The sequence below is a fragment of the Dipodomys spectabilis genome, unplaced genomic scaffold (assembly GCF_019054845.1).
Source record: "Dipodomys spectabilis isolate Male_0828 unplaced genomic scaffold, ASM1905484v1 ptg000215l, whole genome shotgun sequence".
Taxonomy (NCBI): domain Eukaryota; kingdom Metazoa; phylum Chordata; class Mammalia; order Rodentia; family Heteromyidae; genus Dipodomys; species Dipodomys spectabilis.
Window position 1 is genome coordinate 895611 of NW_024870892.1, and position 22055 is coordinate 917665.

Genomic DNA, 22055 nt, shown 5'->3' on the forward strand with positions numbered 1-22055 from the left:
AAATACCTCCATCTTCATAATTTCACACAGTCAGCCTTATATCAGTTTTAGAAATTAACCTCTACCAGAGATTAACACCTTTCCATACAATAATGCATCTCGATATTACTCCATGTTCATTCTTCACTATTAAAGATGACGTTCTCATCTCCTAACCACTGTGGGTGGTTAACCTTGACCTTGAGGGACATGCTCTGTGTCCCTGTATGACTATGTGACCTTGAGCAAGTAACATGTTATCTTCCTCTCAGACTTTTGGTTTCTTTGTGAATCATGGGGATGGTTGGACTTGATTTTCCTTTGTGACTTTTGTGTCTATGATAGGCTCCAATAATTAAATGATCATTTCTGCAGTGACCATGCTTCAGCCATGAATATAGATGGAAAATTAATGAAGAAAGTTCTGATCTCGCGATGTAGAAATGAGGCAATCTGTATTTTTGTAAGGATCTCTGTTACTCTGTATTTACAATAATTGCAATGTTTTGAATTATCCTATGGAAAGAGAAAAAGAAGTATTTTCTCTTTCTAATATTAAAATAAATACCATGTAGCATATTGGGTGGTAAGCCAGAAAACAAAAATTCTAAATGACTGTGTTTATCATCCTCTTCAGCATGTGAGTTTCCTTTGGATATTTTCTGCAGTGATGCATTAGTGTTTATTAACTGCCTTAGTGTTTGCTTATTATGGAAGGCTTCTATGTCTTCACATATGAAAGATAACTTTGCCACATTCAGTAACTGGATTATTTTTTTCAGAGCTTGAATGCCTGATTCCATGTTCTCCTGTTTACCATGCTGTATATTTTATGGGGTTGCCTTTTTTGTGCCTTGTTAAATATCCTTTGTAGTTTGCAACATCTTTTCCTTGTTCTTTATGCCTAATGTTTTCATTATAATGACATGGGTAGATTCCTTCTGATCTTGTCAATTTGGATTACTAAAAGTCTCTGCTATATGAGTTCCAATCTCTTTTTCAGGATTTGAAAAGTATTTTTTTAGTATGTTTCCAATGGCTTTAGCTTGCACCTCTTCTCTGCTTCTATGTCCATTATTATTATGATTTGTGTTATAATACTATTCCAATGTGCTTTCATGTTCCATTTATATTTTAGTTTTGTTTTCTACCTTCATCTGCTTGTCATAAAACATCCACCCTATCTTCTAACCTTGATACTGTCTCCAGTTTGTTCCAGTCTACTTAAGAGACTTTTAAACTGTTTTTTTTATTTGCCTTTTGAGGTTTTTTATTTTCCAAATTTCAATTTTAGTTTTGTACAATATTTTAATATCTTCATTGATTTATTCCTACACATTCTACATTATCTTATCCATCAAGATTATTGTTTGAGTTTTTTTAAGAATTCTTTCATCCACTTACTTATGTCTTCTTCAATTTCATTGACAATTCTCACAATTACTTTCTTTTTAATAATGTTTTTGTCAGAGATTTCATATGCTTCACGGTCATGGGTGTTTGTTATTGTGATTTTTTGAGGAACAGTATTGTCTAGTCTTTTACATTTCTGTGTTCCTTCATTGATTGAGAATTGCTCATCTCTGATCATCAGGCAGGACAATGTAGTTGTCAGGTTGAGATCCTATTTCTCACTGTGGAACTATATGTATGGCTTAGTAGCCAAGAACTTGTTCCCATGCTCAGAGAACTAGGCCTGATACCCAACACTATTCAGATCAAGGTTAAGTAGCTGAAACCTCTTGTAGAAGGGTCAGTTGTCCACTTCTAGTCTGTTATCACTCTCAAAGTTTCCCTCCTTTGTGTGCTAAAAGCCACTGCTGGCTGTGGAGGAGCTTTATAACCTGCAGACCTGGTTGGTTCCTATTGGCTGACAAGTCCCTAGGCTAATCCTCAAGGTGAACCCCAAATGTGAATAAGAGTAAAGGAGTAAACAGCATCGACTTCTGCTCAAACCGGAGGAGAGCTGAAGGCCTCGGGAACTCTGCCTGTCTCTTTCAATGCTTATAGACCTCACTCAGCAGTGCGCTTTTTTGTGGGGCTCAGGAGTCTGTGACAATCCTGAGTTTCAGCAATGTGGACCCCAGGCCTTCAGGGGTGCCTGGCTGCAACCATATGCTGGGAGGCAGTTTGAAGAGATGGGTCTCCATGCTTTCTAGCCTTACCTGGAATTCTACCTCCCTGTGAAGACGCTGAAGATACCAGGTGACTCAGAGGGTTTGTGCTCAGGTTTACTGACTGACCTAGCAGCGGACATTTGCAAGCTAGGAGGAAATCTTGGAAGCCAAATAGTCAGGGCCATCTGCTGCCCAGACACAGTGGCAGGATGTGTCTGGATTCCCTGAGCCATCAATATCAGATCATAGGCGCTGTTTCAAGATAGCATTTGTCTATAGCCTTCCCAAAGGAGAGGAGCAATGGAATATCTTCCTTCAATACTGGAGCATTCACTGCTCAGAAAATCCTACTATGCTGGGTTTAATGCTTACGTGCGTGTTGATTTATGCTGTAACTAGAATGCCAATCTGTCCTCAGGACAGTCTGACCTTGTGACCAAACTTTCAGCTTCCCCTACACCTCCTTGGGAGCCAGAAACAGGGTGAGGATTCTGTGGTGCCTTGTCCTACCACCTCTTTTGTGATTTCCGATGCACTTCCTCTCTTCTCTTTTTTCTTTTTTTTTTTTTTAACTGGCTGGAAATCCACCTGTCTGTTACTTCTTTTTTTTATTGTGGAAATACCATACAGAGGGGTTACAATTACATGGGCGAGGTAATGAGTATATATCTTATCATGCATTGTTGCCTCCTCCTTTGTTTCCCCTTCCCATCCCTTCCCATCTCCCACCCACCTCCCCACCCCGCACCAAAGTTGTAAAGTTTGTTTTTGACATAATGACTTACTTGTACATCTCATTGTTGCAATGGCTCCACCTGTATCCCTATTTAAACAATTTGTTTTTTCCCTTCCCCTCCACAAATTATACCAACATCAAATACAGTGAAAGCAGGGGTTATACCATGGGGGAGGGACATACAAAGCAACAAAGAAATCCTATAAATATGTTAGAAAAAAATTGCATGAAAGAAAAATTCATTTGAATATTTATCTTGGGGTTCATTACTCTAACATCAACTTATCTGACCTTTTCTGCTTGACTCAGACATACACTGGTTATTGCAAACAAGAGAAACCATGGGACCTATGTTTCTTTGGGCCTGGCTTGCTTCACTTAATATAATTTTTTCCAAGTCTTTCCATTTCCTAACAAATGGGGCAATGTCATTCTTTCTGATGGAGGCATAGAATTCCATTGGTTATATATACCACATTTTCTTGACCCATTCATCTACTGAGGGGCATCTGGGTTGGTTCCATATCTTAGCTAAGGTAAATAATGCTGCAATAAATATAGTTGTGCTGGTAGCTTTAGTGTGGTCTTGCTTGTGATCATTTGGGTAAATGTCCAAAAGTGGGATTGCTTGGTCATAAGGGAGTGCTATGTGGAGTCTTTTCAGGAACCTCCATACTGCTTTCCAAAGTGGTTGAACAAGTTTACACTCCCACCAACAATGCAGTAAGGTTCCCTTCTGTCCACATCCCCTCCAGCATCTGTTGTTATTAGAGTTCTTGATTATAGCCATTCTAACTGGGGTGATGTGGTATCTCAATGTTGTTTTGATTTTCATTTCTTTTATGGCTAGAGAAGTTGAGCATTTCTTCATGTGTCTATTGGCCATCCTTCTTTCCTCTTCAGAGAACATTCTCTTTAAGTCTTTAGCCCACTTATTTATTGGATAGTTGTTTCTTTGAGGATTTGTTGTTGGGGGATTTAATTTTTTGAGTTCCAGCTATATTTTAGATATGAGACCCTTGTCTGTTGTATGGCTAGTGAAGATCTTCTCCCAATCCTGGGCTTTCTATTGATCTTGCTAGCTATGTCCTTTGCCATGCAGAAGCTCTGCAATTTTATGCAATCCCACTTGACCAAGCTTTCTTTGATTTGTTGTGTTTCTGGGTCTCTATTAAGAAAATTTCGGCTTGTGCCAAGGAGACTTAGGGTTTCTCCTATTGCATCCTATAATGTTTTCAGACTGCCTGCTTTAACTCTGAGGTCTTTGATCCATTTGGAGTTGATTCTGGTGCAGGGTGATATATAAGGATCTAGCTTTAGTTTTCTACAAATAGTTAACCAACTTTGCCAGCACCATTTTTTTAGCTCCCTTATCGAAGATTAGTTGGTTATAGTCTGTAGGTTCATTTCTGGGTTTTCAATTCTATTCCATTGGTCTTGAGGTCTGTTTTTGTGCCAGTACCAAGCTGTTCAAACTCTACTACTTCTTCTCTTTTCTTTAGAGCATAGTTTCTCCTGTGTTACTTGACTCTTCTCATTTGTCAAAATTGTGGATGCTTCTCACCCACCATCTTAGATCCTTCTGCCAACATAATGCTTTGAAGTATATATTAATTATACATAATGGCTCAACTAAAGCATGGTTTACCATATTGTGCACACTTATCAATGTTTGGTGGTGAGAACACAAATTCAATTCACGGTTATTGATTATAGGTGTCTTGTTGTATAGAACTGCTTTCGAACTCACAACTTTGTCTAGTTGGAAATTTGTACCTTGTGGCAGAATCCTGTTTACTCCTGACCATACTTCCCCCAGGGAAGTTTGTTTATTGCAAGTATCAGAAAGCAAATTCATTAGCTAAGATAAAAAGAATTTGATGGTTAGTGGAGGCCTAGAATGCGATGCACCATCAATGCCTGTAACAACAGTCTGTGAACACCAAGAATGGCTGAGCACCTGTCCCTGCTACTGAAGGCTCCAGCTGTGCTGTGGACACATGATACCATTCCATGGCTCACTCTGTGGCACTGTACAGCCTTCCCCAAGGTGTTCCACTGTGTCCCCATTCTGTCCAACCAGGGGAAGGCAGGAGGAATACTACTGGAGGAGAGTTCCTGCCATCTGTTGAATGTAGAACTATCTCCAAATATAAAGGATGAATTGTTGACTGTCAACCAGAACAACCTTGTCTAATGTCGTTACTTTCAAAGGGATGCTGGTCCCACCACTGCTGCCAGAAAGATGATGAATCACTGCCTAAGATGATCTATAATTATGGCTCTGAAATTATATGATTCTAAATACTAGTCTTTCTCTCCTCCGTTAGCCACTCCAAATTTCTTTAACAAAATACAAGAAAATGAATGACTAACAGCTTTTGGGTGTCATCCTTTGAAGCACCTTAGCATCATTTCAGTGGGTGTATAATTTCGAAGGTCAGGCTAATGATGGAGAATAACAGATGTCTTGGGGAACTTTTGCACAGCTGAATTTCTGGCAAACCAGGGTGATTTCTGAGACAACAGGAATTTTCTTTCTCATAAAGCCTTGTGATGCTAAATTATGAGTGTGTAAGATTCAGTGTGACTTAATGTTGATATGCACAGTTTAATGAGAATGCTTGGGTTGTCAGTTTAGTTCCTTACTAACTGGTTTACAGTTATTTGGTCTTAGTATGTGTCAGTTTCCTGTTTTGTAAAATAATGACAATAAGATTGGACAATGTGTGCTATCATAAAACCAAAATGGTATCAGCAAGAGAATTATAATGCTTGTCTTATAGTTATAATCTAAGAAGTAGTGACAAAATCATTATAATCTTACCAGTTTAGAGATACTCTAACTATGAACTAATCTGGCATCCTACTTCCCCCCAAAACTGGTTTTTAAACTTTAAGTTAAAAATTATAAAATGTTCGGATCATGTGTGCACTACAAAATGTCTACAAATAATCTTTAAAGTAGTAATCTCTAAAGAATGGTTTCTTTTATGTGAAGATTAGCTCCAAATAAGAAGATTTCTTTTAAATAACCACATTACATTCCATCAGATCAAAATACATAAAGCCGTTCAATTATTTAAAATGGTACCATCAAACTAAAATGAATATGAAACACGCAGAGTGTTTTGTGTCCACAGGACAGTCAAGCAAAAGTAGAACAGCAAATATGAGTGAGGTCTGAGCCAGCCATTCTCCCTCTAGCTCCTTACCAGCCGAGCATTTGGACTTGACCTTCAATGTATGGTAGGAAGGTGAAGGCCCGACCTTCAGTGCACGGGAAAGAGGTTAGAAAAATCATCGGCTGAACTGTGCAAGAGATCTGAGTTTCATACTATACCTGCTTTCTAGAAGATCTCTCTGAGACTATACCCTTGCCTTACCAGTATGTTTTCTCTTGATACTTCTCAGGCAAATGTGAATGTGGCAAATGCACTTGCTACCCCCCTGGAGACAGCAGAGTCTACGGGAAGACCTGCGAGTGTGACGACCGGCGCTGTGAAGATCTGGAGGGCGTGGTGTGTGCAGGTGGTAACTTGTCCCCAGCCCCGTGCATCCACCTGCGGGAAACCCGCTTCACCTTCTCCCTTCATTTCTCTTTTCCTTTTAAACTGCTGCGAAAAGGAAAAACAACAAAGCCTAGTCTATCATTAGCCTAAAAGCAGTGGACAATTAGTCTAGTTGTTCTTGAATTCTTGATGTAGAGGTGTTTGAAAGTACACCGTGTGCTTTTAGCTAAAAGAGATCACTGTGTGCTTTTAATAAAAGAGAGCCCTGTGTCTGAACTAAGTGGTAAGTACTATGAGACTTTCTGCTCTACTACAAGTCAACATTTTCTTTTCTTCCTTTACTCATAAACACTGATGGAGGAAGGGAGTAACACACACAATCGCGGAAAAGGAGCAGTAATATTACATTTTAAGCTGAACTGCAAAATCAAGATGATGGCTCTCCAACCCTTACTAAAAACTCATAAGCCATCTAGAGAGGGAGCAAAGGTAGACAGCATTATAGAAGCAAAAATGAGAGTGTCAGAAGTGGGGTCAGACCTGAGCATCATGCAGAGGAAGAAACGCAGACTAGGAACTGAACTCAGGGCCTCATGTCTGGGAGGCAGGTTCTCAACCCTTCGAGTCAAATCCTTAGCCTTTTTAGTAACTTTTCAGATAGGGTTTTGGACCATGGTCTTTGTACCTATGTTTCATGAATATCTGGGATTGCAGCTGCATGCCAACATGCCTGATTTGCTGATTGAAATGAGTTCTCAGTAACTTTTGCCTAGGCTAGCCTGGTACTGTGATCTTCCTCCTATCTGTCTCCTGAATAGCTGTAATAGACACATGCCACTCTTCCTAGAAGCCTGTTTCAATTTGAAACCTTTCTATTGTAGAAAGTAGTACAAAGGGACTTCTGGGATTTCAGTAAAATTGGAACAAATTGGATATGAAACCAGGTGAAGACTCTATCTGTCCAAGAAAATACTTGAAGTGCATTGGACTTTATATTATCATTAAAATCCAAAGCATACATCTTATTTATGGACATCTTGAAATTAATGAATCTACCAACTCCCTGATATCTCTATCTAGCACCTGTCATCAATCAGCTACCTTTGTACCTGCCTACTTACAAACCTATCTACTTGTCTACCTACCTAGTATATATCTCAATAACCTATCCTTTCTACAACCTATTGCAATACACTTGCAGTTTGAATAAGCATACTTTCTTATTTTCTTTTCTTTGATTCATAGAGAAGTGTTTTTTCAGTAACTGTTGTGCCCGGCGAGTCTCATGCTGCCATCAAAAAGCAGCCCTGGGCTTCTGTGCTCTCTTTCTTTTACAAATGGTAATGTGGATGAGGATAGAATTACTATCCCACAATTTAAAATGCAGGCCCATGACTTGACCTTCAAGGTTTAATTCACAGATGATTTTCACCACGGTGACCTCAAATCTTTTATATTATGTAAATATTATTTCTTTAGGTCAGGTCCTTCATTCACTTTGAATTAGTTACTGGAAATATCAAAATAGATTATAGTTATTTTTACTTGTTAAGGCACATGTTGTATATAAATTCATTTAATTCTCACAAATCTATATATACGTACATATATATAAACACACATTATGTAATGTATATTATATAATATACATTATATATAATATGATGCATTTTATATACTTTATATAATATACATTATATAATACAATAATATAATAATACAACATATAATAATAATATATACTATATATTATATAATATACATTTATATATGTCCTCTCAACACGGAACACATATCTCTGCTCCTTAGTCCTTCTTTCTCTAGCCTGCCATGTTAATGTCACATAAACTTCCTTTTACAATGTCTTCAGAGACTTGGTTGAGAAGAATGAGTTTGCTAAGACCTGTTACACCTTCATACCCATTAAATTATAAACTTTCCTCCCATAGACCTCTCTTAATCTCTAGTTTTAAGGAGGAAATCAAAACTGCAAAGTAAATTGTTCAACATGCATGCTATATCCATCATTATGGAAACAGCACAATGAAATTCTCCATTGGTATTAATACATGCTACTTCAAAATAAAAATTAAATAAATGAAAACAGCCTGTCTCTCTGATAGGTAAGACCAGATGCTGAGTGGCTCAGTGAATCATCTTACATCTTTGACCTTTTTCTCAGTGATGTGTGTTGAGCATCTACATGGAGCTGCATGTGTCTTTGGAAGAACAGACATTTATGAGCCAAACTAGCAAAAGTCAGTGCATAATCGGAGCAGCTGTTGATGGATTTACAACAGGCAGAATGCAGGTGTTATGGGTTGACTCCAGATGAAAGGTGCACATGCTCTACCTACATGGAAGGCAGTAGAGTTGGTGTCACCGAGACTTTATGAAAAGTGGACAGCACAATGGCAATGTCATTTGCCCTGCTATGAGAGATGACAGCCTTGCCACGCACTGGTGACTCACACCTGCAATCCTAGGTACTTGGGAGGCTGAGCTATCAGGATCACAATTCAAAGCCAACCTGGACATAAACATCCATGAGACTCGTATCCAATTAACCAGCAAAAAGCAGAAGTAGAGATGTGGCTCAGGTGGTAGAGAGCTGACCTTGGGCAGAAAAAGGCCAAACAAGGATGTGTGGCCCTGAGTTTATAACCTAGTATCAGCACACAAAAATAAATTGCCAATCTTGTTAAACTCCTAGCTCTGATCCCCAGAAAAAAAAAATCAGAATTTCAACTATTACCAGAAAACCTCACTCATCTTAATGTTACTCTAGGAATGAGAAATTTCAACTACACAAGACTGACTTATGAGTGAACTATAAATGACAAATTGGAATGTGTTCACTTCCATAAATCCCATAACGACCCAGAGAGTTACCCCTTGTGGAGGTCCCTGAAAGCGATGCTTCAGCAGCAGACTGGCCCAAGTCAGAGAGGAGGCTTGTGTGAAGACACAAGCGTAACATCTGTGCCGTCAGGGCATCTTATTATCTCCATGCATCCAGGCTGTCGTTTGTGAAGAATCCAAACCTCAGTTACACAGGCTCTCATGCTCGTAATCTGCTAGAAGCTTTCCTATGGAGAAGAATGTCTGAGGTTTGACACTCTCCTGTTGGTTGTGATTCTGACCCCTCATCTTTTTAAGGAGACATGTGTCAAGTGTCAAATAATTTCCCTTCACTAGCAAATTCTTAGTTGTACTTAAGAATAGTCTGGCTTACAGAAATGTGTAACTGAATGATCTGAGTTTGAGATAGTCCAGAATCAAGAGTGAATTCTAGGCTTCTGCTCTGAGCAGGAGGATATCATATTGATGTAATCGATGTTGCTCTTTGTATGTGTGCGTGTGTGTGTGTGTGTGTGTGTGTGTGTGTGTGTGTGTGTGTGTGTGTGTGTGCTGATATGGGGCTTGAACTCAGGACCATGGTTATATCCTTTAGCTTTTCACTCAAAGCTCACATTCTATGACCTGAACCATATTTCCATCCACTTATGAGTTATCATCGGTTAATTGAAAGTAAGAGTCTTATAGACTTTCCTACTCAGACTGACTTTGAACCACCTGCTAAGATCTCAGCCTCTTGAATAGCTAAGATTACAGGCGTCAGTCATCAGCATCCTCCTCAAATACTACTACTTTTAGGGGGGAAAATATGGTTTTTTTCATAGAGGGCAACAAAGAATGGTGAAATTTGGATTTTTGTGATCTGTGATTTTCCTTTTCCTTGGATGCCTAATTTTCACTTCTGAAGAGGTCTGCCATCCTTCCATTGCTTTCAAAGCTGTATCCAGGAAGAAGCCTTGATGAGGTTATTTAATACTTCCTCCATAGTGACATCATCATACTGCACTGTGTCTTCATGTTGTACTCTAAGTATGCATGCCTCTTTTCTTCAAGTCTAGCACATTTCCCATGGATATAATGAATCTGTATCCCAGCTCCATCCCTCTTCCCTTCCATCCCCACTTCCTCCCCCTCTTAGGTTATTGTGTCTTTAAGCTTGGAATAAAAGACCTTCTTTTAAATATGTTATAAATGAAGGGAATCGCCAACAAGTTAAGGAGAAAGATAAATCAGAAGATATTCCAGTTTCAGATCAGAGAGCTCTTCAAGTTGGAATTGCATTTCCCTTGGACTTTGAATGCTTATCTCTGGATATGTGGGAATTAGATGTGAGGAACATTTTAGACCCAGGAAGGCTGAGAAAAAAAGCAGAGGTGAAAAAAATATTTGTGATATTGAAGCAGCATATTTCACTCTCTCTTGCATCTGCAATTTTCTCAGTTCTCTTTGAACCTGACCTTGAGAAGGTTATATTTACTCTTTATTTGGGATATAAGGTGTTTTATCTCCATTTATTATAGTTTGTTCATAGTTTGTTAGATACCACAGAACTTTACAAAAATTCAATACTTCCTTTTTGATATTCAAAAACTAAAATGTTGAGAACAAGATACAAAGCACCTAGAAACAAATCAACAAACAATACCTGATGATATTTTGTATTTCTGTCTGTCAATTGGATGGGTGAAGCTCTTTGAATCCGGGTTTGTGAATAATCTTGGGGTACCTGATTATATGTCTGGAGAAGGTCCATTTGTGCTGACACACTCAAGTGCGTTAATGGGATATGTGCATGCATGTTTCTGCCCTTTCTTACATAAGTATGGGGGTTTGAACTCAAGGACTTGTGCTAGTGCTGATATTTTTTTTTACTCAAAACTGGTTCTCTATCATTTGAGGAATGCCTTCACTTCTGGCAGTTGACCACGTTTTGTTGGTTAATCATAGATAATAGTCTCTTGGATTTGTCTGCCTATCCTAGTTTCCAACCTCGATCCTCACCTCTCAGCCTCACATCTTAGTTGCTAGAATTACAGACATGAGCCACCAGTGCCCAGATTTGCCATTTTTCATATTAGATATGAGTTGAAGTAATCACTTTTCCCTTGAAATAAATGAGGAAATTAAATACTGTGAAGAAAAATGTGAGTATTTAGATAGAGCAGGGTTTGAACTCTTTTTTTTTTCCCTCTAAGTATAAGTTTATTTAAAGTACAAAGAATTCCATAGAAAATATTTCTTTTTGGGGCTGGGAAGGTGGCTTAGTGTTAGAGCACTTGCCTTGCATGCCTGAGGCCCTGGGTTCGATTCCTTAGCACCACATAAGCAGGAAAAAAAAAAAACCAGAAGTGGTGCTATGGCTCAAGTGGTAGCGCACTAGCCTTGAACTGAAGAGCTGAGGGACAGCGCCCAGACCCAGAGTTCAGACCCCACAACTGGACCAAAAAAAGAAAAAAGAAAAAAAAATATTTCTTTTTTTCAGGGTTTTTTTTAGTGCTATTGGACCTTACTTTTTAATTTTGTTTTTATTTTTTCATTGTTATTGTAGAGTTGCTATACAGAGAGGTTACAGTTAAACAAATCAGGTAATTCACAATGAGGGAAATCATGCAGTCAATATTTCTTCCACTCTGGCTTGCTTCACTTAATATAATGTTTCCCAAGTCTTTCCATTTCTTACAAATGGATGAGTAAAATTCCATTTTACACTCACCTATACACACACACTATATTGTGTGTGTGTCACATTTTCTATTTTCATTCATCCACTTGAATTCTTTTATTTCACACTAGAATAGAATCTTGGTGGGCTCTTTGGGTTTTCTGTCTTTGCTTATTCATATGTACAACAGGGATAAAAACTCTCACCTTTTGGCTTTATGGTAAGAATTAGACAAAAGGAATGAAATATTCCTGACCCTATGTACCAAGTGGACATTCCATCTAGTAGCCTAAAGGAAAGAGAAGGTCTGCATGACCATGTCTGCCTCGGACAGAATCATGCATTTGCTTCAGGTATGGGGACCATGAAAAGAGTTTCAGAATGAAGTTGGACTTCCAGTTGGGCTTCTAGTTTCTCCAAAGCAATTGGCTGCACCTCCATCATTGTCAGCCAATGACAAACAAATCTTACTCATATGAAAATGTGAAACAAAAGAATGCCATCCTTCTCATTGGCTTCAGAGAACGAACTTGAGAACTACCATATTTGGTTATTTTCTCAGCTTACTACCAAGTCCTGAGCGATAGTTGCTGTGGCTTAGCTAGAAAAATGAACTAGAACTCTGCAAATCCAGTGTGTGTCCAGAGAGCAAAAGATGGTCCCTGACTCTGAAGCAGGGACTAAGCATTTTAGAAAACAAACAAGTAAAATCAAAAGCAGCCATAAACTTTCCCCAATCAACAGACACAGAAGAATCAAGAGCCAGCATTATTTATCCACCTAACAATAAAACTAAAAATGATTGAGGCAATCCTTGTAGGTCAGGATAAATTAGCAATTGTACCTGAGGGTGAATGTAACTAATTTCATAATTTAAAGCAGTTCAGTTTTGATTACACCAAAATTACAATCTCAAAAGAGCCATGAAAATGACTGGTAAAAAAAAATCAGGGTGAAGTAAGAGCATTCTTCACTTAATTAGCTTGTTTGTGACTCATATTCAATCATCTTAGATTGTATCTAGTGTGTATGGTTCTCTCTAAACATTTTAAAAGATAAACTGCAAGTATCTTACAGATAGTATATAGTTCTTATCAAATATGTCACTATGGAATAATGCTTTGTCTAGAGTGACAATTCTAAGATTTACCCATTTGCACTGATGCATGGAATTTTAGAATCCATAAAGAAAATATATTAATATGCTGGCTCATGTTGGTTTAATTATTTTAGCATAATACAAGTTTAATCAGACACTTCCCTTCTGCATATATTTATCTAGGGTGAGAAAAAGAAATAGGCTTCTTATTACTTCTCTTCTTTTTCTTGTGTTCCTGGAATAGCTACCCATGGGTCCAATTTAGAAACAAGGAGGGATAATGAAGAGCCACTCTTTAATTACACAATCAGTTCACATTTCTTTAGGGAGTTCTCTACTTCTTCAATGCAATTGGAGAGATCCATGCAGACTGAATAGGATGCGTTCAGGGGCTCTTTGGCATGACTAGATTTTTTTGGGGAGTGGTGGGTCCGGTCATGAGGCCTGAACTCTGGGCCTGGGCGCTGTCCCTCAGGTCTTCAGCTCAAGGCTAGCACTCTACCACTTGAGCCACAGCGCCACTTTTGGCTTTTTTCTTTTTGCTTATGTGGTTGCTGAGGAATCGAACCCAGGACCTCATGCTTGCAAGGCAAGTGCTCTACCACTGAGCCTCCTTCCCAGCTCCATGAGTGGATTTTTTTACACGAGGAAAAGGAAGACCTCTGGCTCAGGCCAGAGGAGACAGGGAGAGAAATTGTCTCTGAGTTGCATCTTCCAGTCACAAGACTCAACTAGATTTGTAAGTACATTAGATGGGACTATGTGTGGTTGAAGGTGACGGATACCCCAAGTCTGCAGGTGTCACTCTGGGGATAGATGGCAAGATGGCCACTTTTGACTCATCTGTAACCCTAACTCCCATGTCTTCACTTCAGCTCTGTCCTTCTCTTAAAATAGGGCTTGCATTACCATGCTTGTAGGCAACCTGTGATGTGCTCATCTTCTAGGGAGAAGGAAATGGAAGGGAAAAAATAAAGAAAGAAAAGGAGACATGCTAGCTGAGTTCATGCTGTCCCTTTGGTGAACATCTGTTTCCTGGAAACCTCCCCAGGAGAGTTTTCTCTTATTTCTCATTTTCTAACACCTCCAGGTAAATAAAAAAGCCAGAGTAATCAAGCACTTTTCACATGGCCACATTATCAACTAGTCCATAAAAAATGTGCTTCTCTTAATATTAAGATAGAAGAAGGATAAAGGAAGCATAATATGTAGTGTGTGATCTAAGATCCATTCTCAGTGTTTCAAAGGAAAGTGCCTTGGAACCAACAAATGTCACTGGAAAAGTCTTCATCTAGAATTGCACTACCAGTAAAACTTTCAAAGACACAAGATTGTCAGGTATCTGCTTGCTTGCTTCCTTCCTTTCTTTCCTTCTTTCTTTCTTTCTTTCTTTCTTTCTTTCTTTCTTTCTTTCTTTCTTTCTTTCTTTCTTTCTTTCTTTCTTTCTTTCTTTCTTTCTTTCTTTCTTTCTTTCTTTCTATCTTTCTTTCTTACTTTTTTTTGGTACCTGCTTTATTTTACCACAATAGCCATTGACCACAGGGGACTATTGAGATGTAATATGTGATTATTAAAGAATGGAAAATGGAGCATTAAATTTTAATTTAAGAAATCTAAATTGGTGCCTGTGGCCAGTGACTCTTGTATGGATATTGGACAATGAGGGAACAGAGCCACATTGATAGATGCTTGGCACATCGGAAGAAAAGGCAATGAGAAAACAAAACCAAACAAAAAACCTGTAACACTCTTGTCAGTCCAGATGCTAGAAGTTTCTCTGGACAAGAAAGATCTATGATAATCCATTCTACTGTAATTTCACTGCTGACACTGCTAGAGTAGCAGAGTTATTCTCCATGAGATAATTCTCAAAGCTAGTTTGCTATCCCTTAGTTATTCCACTCTATAAGCTTAAGTGACAACACACTCAGAAAATCAGGCTGAAACCACTTTTGTGTTCTTCTTCTTCTTTTTTTTTTAATCTCAAATTTTCGGAGCATTCCGCTCACTAGGCCTGTTGTATGGGACATTCTCCATTTGCTGTCTTGTTTTGTTCTTTTCTTGCTGGATTTTAGTAGTTGTCTATTATTCCTGTACCTTAGTCCTTTTTTTCCAAGTCTTATTTCTCCATGAATTGGCTTACTCGCTTCTAACCTCTAAATGTCACTTAATCTTTCAAATGCCAACATTTTAGGCCCTGATCTGCCTCTGAGCTTCAGGTATGAGTCAGCTTCTTCCTTGAATTTACAACTCAGTTTCTTAAGATCTCTAATATACAGGAGGTTCAGATAGGCACCAATTACTACTTTCAATCTCTTACTCCTGAAACTTCCATATTTTGTAAGTTGCATGGTTATTTTGGTTATTTTTCTGCCAAAAAATCAGCTGTTTCCTTCCTTCCCATACCATATCCAATCCAACAGCCTGTTTCTTAGGCATAGGTTCTAGGACCACAGTAAGTCTCTATGCATTTCTCTGCATTGCTGCTGCCACCTCCCTACCCACAGCTCCACATAAATTAAAGAAAGAAAGGAAGAACAAAGGAAAGAGTAGAGAGAGAGGGAGTGGGAATAAATGAGGGAAAGAGAAAGGGAGGAAGAAAGGGGAAAGAGAGAGAGGAAGGGAGGGAGAAACATAAGGTAGGAGAAGAAGAATGGGAGGGAGGGAGAGTGAAGGAATGAAGGGAAAGGAAGGAGGGAGAAAATTCAAAGGAAAGGTCATGCATTCCACTTGTAACTATTGGTAAAAATCTTTGTGTAGTTATTCACTGACCTTTAAAATTAAAGCAAACTTAAATGTCTAGTGTTGGGAAAGCATTACTAAATGAGTAAAGGCATGGGTTCAGAAAAGCATGTGAAATGTACAGGAATTGTTGGATTAGTTTGGTGAAAGGAAGAAGAGAAAGCCTACGATTAGAAAAATACCTTCAGGTTCTAAATTTTGTTTTAACGTAAAACACATTAAGGAGTTATTCAGAACTAGAGGCCAGGGTGTGATGTACGTAAAGATTTGCTGTAGGGAATGAGAAAGAATGTTGGGACATAGTGGAGAGGTGTCTCAAAGGTGGATGGTGCTGATACAAAGCAGAAACTTGGAGGTCGTCTCAATGAAACTTGACAACTGGGGAGGAATGTGGAGGATATTCAAATGTTATTGAAAACATTTTGTTCTGCTAGACTGGAAGCAGAGTTGTCCCATCCAAGGAAATGGGAATAAAGAAGACTGACTTCCATATTGGCTGTTGGAAAGGAAATTATACACGGAGATCTGGAAGAATGAGTAAGGAAGTTAATAGACCACAGAGTAGGAGATCATAGGAGTGTAGGAAGTGGAGGTTCAGCCATGTGATCACTGTGATTGTCACACATCTTATAATCTGATGAACTTTTCAATCAATTTGAAGAGGGAAATAAAGGTGATTCGGAATAGAGGATAGAGCATAGCTCTATTTATCATGTCAGAAGAACAGGGACATAGAGACAAGGGAGAATTGTCAAAGGACAAGAAGAGTCCGGCAATCAGGGCAGACTTTGAGTGGGGAAAGAAAACAGCCCATGAATGTTGAATGCATCCCTTTAATAGACAACACTACTGGAGAAAATTAGCATTTATGAAAAGTCTACCAGACTTCGTATTTTCTAAATTGATCACTAGAGGAAATGTGACAGAATGGAAGATGTGTGGACATTCAAATATGAGGAAAGAGTCAAGATTGATCTAGTGTTGTTCAACTATGTGATTTTAAGTATAATTTCTATTCCTCAGGCTCATTTCCTGACTGAAGGATGGGATTAATACTAGATGCTAAGACTTGGGGTGATACTGAGTTTTATATATTGCCACATGTGGGTAAGAAGAAGCTATTGGAAATAATTCTATAAAGAGAATTCTCTTTTGAATAACCCATTGGCTTTCCATTAACTTCCAGATGGTCATGTACTTTAGAAAACCATGGCCTTGCTTCACGGGTGGTTGTGTTAAATTAATTATAACAATGAACTGAAAACAAACGTTCGTTATTAATCTTTTCTTGTGAAGAAATGAGTGCCAGGGAGCAGATGGATTCAAATTTGCTGTTGAAGGTTCGGCTAGAGCAAATAGTCAAATGCTAATGGTGTCAGTAGCTTGAGAGAAACTGGCCAGTCTCAGTGGTGATCGCGTATGTCTCAGAGAGACGAACTAGACCCACTGCGCACCTCATGTTTGAGTTCACAGCTCCTAGAACATAGCCATTTGCTATGTTCATAATAGACATTTAGGAAATCCTTTCCAGGCAAATAAGTGAATCAGACAGACCTGACACATGTCAGGGAAAGGAATAAGACATGGATGGAAATAAAGAATTAAACCGGCAAATCATGCAAGCCCGTGGAGTGTAGGTGGCAAACACCTAGAGGGGTGCATGCGCGCAGGTACAACTCACAAGTGCCGTGTTGCAGAGAAACCGAAAGATTGGAATGGATATGAGCAAAAAATAAGAAAAGAATCCCAATGTGATTCTAAACCTAGTATTGTGTTGAACTCCTTTTCCTTAATAGAGACACATTACTACTTGTACTTCTATTTGTTAGCAGCTGGAGAGAGGCACAGAAGTAAAGCAATAGCAAGGGTCTTTTGTTTTTTTTATTACGAAGCCATAGGAGAGCAATTAACAACTGTGACAAGCAATGGTTATGTGAGTGGACTTACAAATTGGGTTTCCGTATTTTTGGTGTGCAAAATGAAGATAGCACTGAGACTCCATACCGATAAGGATATAAATGAGGAAGTATTCCATTTCAAAAAAATGGATGTTGTAATTCCATTTGAAATTATTTTAAGATTTCTGTCTCTCAAGTCCATCTCATGCTGCATTCCAATTCATCACATTAAGCTTGGTCTCGAGTGACTTTTTTTTTTTCAAACAGTGACAATGCCAAATGCACTATGCATGACAGGAGAGAGCGTGCTGTTGAAAACTCTACTCCAGTGGTTATTTACCCAGCTCATCCTCTCCCCCCCCTCCCTGTGCCTTTCACAGGCCATGGCACGTGCTCCTGTGGTCGTTGTGTTTGTGAGCGAGGGTGGTTCGGCACACACTGCCAACATCCAAGGAAATGTAACATGACAGAAGAGCAAAGCAAGAGCCTGTGTGAATCGGCAGATGGCATATTGTGCTCGGGGAAGGGTGAGTATGTCTGCCTGAATCTGGACTGTCCTCCTGTTCTGACACATAGCTTGTAACACATCAAGCAGCAACCATCCTGCCTATTAACCAGAAGAAGGTTAGCATCTAAGATAATGAAACACTGGAGAGCAACCCATGAAAAGGAAGTTCAGGCCAGGTGCTGGTGGCTCACACCTGTCATACTAGCTACTCAGGAGGCTGAGATCTGAGGATCAGGGTTCAAAGCCAGCCTGGGCAGAAAAGTCTGTGAGTTTCTTATCTCCAATAAACTACCAGAAAACCAGAAGTGGCACTGTGACTCAAGCGCTAGAGCACTAGCTTTGAGCTGAAGAGCTGAGGGACAGACAATGCTCAGGCCCAAAGTTCAAGCCCCATGACTGACAAAAAAAAAGAAAGAAAGAAAAATATCATCGGTCACTGCGGACAAAGTTGTGGCTCAAAGATAAAATGGATCATTTTAATGACCAGTACGATGGAATAGACAAAAACCAGGAGAAAAAGCAAAGGATAGTCTCTGAGTTTAGCTCACACATAGCACAGACCAGATAGGCTATGATTCTTGAATTTCTGACATGTGTCTGTAGAAGAAGTGAGAGGATTTCATGTAAAAATCATAAGGGAAAAGCTAAAACTTTTCATGAAAAAGTAAATGAGTATATGAGTCTCCTAATTCTGGTATGATTTACTTTGCCTTAAAAACTACCAATTGTGGCCAGGCACCAGTAGCTCACACCTGTAATCTTAGCCAGTCGGGAAGCTAAGATGTTAAGATTGAAGTTTCAGCCAGCTCCAGTCAATGAAACTCCTATCTCAAATTAACTACCAAAAAGCCACAAGTGGAGTTGTGGCTCAAGCTCAGGGACAGTGCCCAAGTCCTGAGTTCAAGCCCCAGGATCAACACAAAATGAAATTATGAATTGTTCTAAGCAAACATGTATAACCTAGTATAAGTAAATAGACAATAATAAAACGAAAGAGAAAAATAACAGCAAAGAATAGTTATAACCTTCAAGTTGATTGGCTAGAAGCCAGCCATCCAATCAGAGATTTACCACAGAAACAGATATAATGAAAAAGTAGACCATCCCTTGCGCACACTACCATTCTTACACACAAACCATACACACACACACACACACACACACACACACACACACACACACACACACATACCACAGCAGTCTTTTTCTGATAAAGACTCAAATAGGTTAAATTTTAGACACCTTACTTTTGAACAATGTTTGCTTTTGAATAATACTCCACTAGGGTTCAACTCAGGGCTGGATACTTTCTCTTGGCTTTTGTGCTCAAGGCTGGCACTTACTAGTTGAGCCATACCTTTTGTTTTTTTAACTATTATTATTGTGAAAATACTGTACAGAAGGGTTACAATTACATGGGCAAGATAATGAGTACATTTCTTATCAAGCATTGTTGCCTCTTCCTTTGTTTCCCCTTCCCATCCCTTCCCATCTCCCACCCTCCTCCTCTCCTCACCCTCCACCCACCCCCCCCACCCTCTGGCCAATGTTGTGAAGTTCATTTTTCGACATAAGGACTTGTACATCCCATTGTTGCAATGAGTCCACGTGTATCCCTATTTAAATGATTTGTTTTTGCCCTTCCCCTCCACAAATTTTACCAACATCAAATACAATGAGAGCAGGGGTTATACTGGGGGAAGGGGGGGACACATACAAAGCAACAAAGAAATCATCTTATTAATACGTTAGAAACAATCGCATGAAAGAAAAAAACATTTGAATACTTATCTTGGGGTTCATTTCACCTAACACCAACTTATCTGACCTTTTCTGCTTGTCTCAGAAATATACTAGTTATTGCAGATAAGGGAAATCATGGGCCCGATGTTTCTTTGAGCCTGGCTTACGTAAGTGAAGTTTTTGGTTTTTTTTTTTTTTGGTCTGTCATGGGGCTTGAACTCTGGGCCAGGGCGCTGTCCCTGGGCTCTTCAGCTCAAGGTGAGCACTCTACCGCTTGAGCAACAGCACCACTTCTGGTTTTCGAGTGGTTTATTGGAAATAAGAATCTCATGGACTTTCCTGCCCGGGCTGGCTTTGAGCCGCAATCCTCAGATCTCAGCCTCCTGAGTAGCTAGGATTATAGGCGAGAGCCACCGGCGCTCAGCTTCACATCTAGTGTTTTGTTGATTAATTGGAGGTAGTTTGTCTGTCCTGACTGGCTTTGAACTGTGATCCTCAGATCTCAGCCTGCTATGTGCTAGGATGACAGGTGTGAGCCACTGGTACTTAGCTTTGAATAATATTTTTTTTTTTTGCCAGTTCTGGAGCTTGAACTCAAGGCCTGGCTCTGTCCCTGAGCCTAGCTATGCTCAAGGCTAGCACTCTACCACTTGAGCCACAGCATCACTTCTGGCTTTTTCTGTTTATGTGATACTGAGGAATTGAACCCAGGGCTTCAGGCATGTGAGGCAAGCACTCTACCACTCAGCCACATTCCCAGCCCTGAACAATATTCTTGAAAGAATTTCAAGAATCATGGCACTTACCACTCATCGAAAGTATCATAATTCTCCTTGCCTTATGATTAGGGAAACATGGAAGCCTAGTGACTCTCCCACAAGTTGGAGAGTTGACTTTTGTGGAATTAGAAGTTTGGAGTAGCCTGGGTCTCCCTTAGCTTCACAGTTTCGTGCACAGGAGGGTTCCTCCCTAACTACTCTCTTACTATATACACACACTTTCAGACATGGCACTAGTTGAGCATGTCACTCCTTTGTAAAGAGGATACTGTGGAGCAAAAATGTCATAGAGATGCCAAGTAGTGCTCTCTAGCCCGTGAAGCTCTCTGAGAGCAGGATGCACCATGGGTATTCTATACCCAGATTGCAGCTCCTACTGCACCTACCAAACAAGGCCTGTGCTTGAAGTGACTGCAGAGCTGGGAGCAGATGGAAGGTCTGGCCAGCTGTGGTGCCTGCAGGAAGCCTAAGCAAAAGGGCTCATTTTAATAGACAGCCATGTCCTTGAATTCCAGGAATTCTATTACAGACTTCTGTTTATAGTACTCTCTGGGCTAGGAGACCAGACCTCCATCCAAATGTCATTTCAGAGGCAAATGGCTCTTGCATGAGGTTAAAGCAGGAACCTTGTTCCCTCAGTTCAGTCTCCTATTAAATTGTATGCAGTCTGAAGCCAATCAGACCTTCCTATGATCCAACTATTGTGTACCTGGATAGACTTGCTTTGGAGCTCAATGAAGAAATGTAGGAAAAAAGATTTATCACTTGATACTGTTTTGCTTGGTTTTCATTCACAGAGTAATCATTGGAATAAGCTTTCCATGGAAAAGCCAACAAATGAGGATCTCTTCAGACTGAAGTCTTAATGTGCTCAATTATATCTGCTTATTTTGAAAATGTGTATGTACATACATATGTATATGCATATACACATATGTATATGCATAAACATATGCACACATACATATATACACACACATACGTGTGTATCTCTCTCTCTCTATAATCACACAAACCCAGCTCAATAATATAAAAGTTTTTCCTTGATAAGGAATAACCATTCTTATCTAATGCCTTAGAGTTTGAGAAAACATTCTCAAGTTTTTGCATGGTAAGTGTAAAGAACAAGAAAAAAATTAAAAACTGACCTACATCAAGCGTTACTCTAAACCAAACCAAAAATTCTGTCTCGTGAATGTCTTTCCAAGTTGCCTGCTTTGGGTGATAGACATCAATGGAAATCAATGATAATGAGTTGAAAGCATATTTTACTAAATGTGTATCACTCAATTGAAGTGCTTTGGAGTCTTTAGATGATAAAAACAACTGTAAAGGCTGCCCAAGGCTGCACTTTTCCTGAGCTCTTCAACAATGGGCAGAGCTGTCTCAGGACTGCTTTCTCTCCTCATGTTCTGGTGACA

General features: G+C 39.4%; 1 protein-coding gene across 2 annotated transcripts in view; it reads left to right on the forward strand.

Annotated features, from left to right (window-relative positions):
* The window catches only part of Itgbl1 (integrin subunit beta like 1), a 170991-nt gene that overhangs the window by 143530 nt on the left and 5406 nt on the right, over positions 1-22055 (forward strand). For both annotated transcript variants that reach the window (XM_042697231.1, XM_042697233.1), the window contains 2 exons: positions 6247-6363; positions 17985-18131. In XM_042697231.1, coding sequence (XP_042553165.1) covers positions 6247-6363; positions 17985-18131 — 264 coding nt within the window. The remainder of the gene's footprint in view (positions 1-6246; positions 6364-17984; positions 18132-22055) is intronic.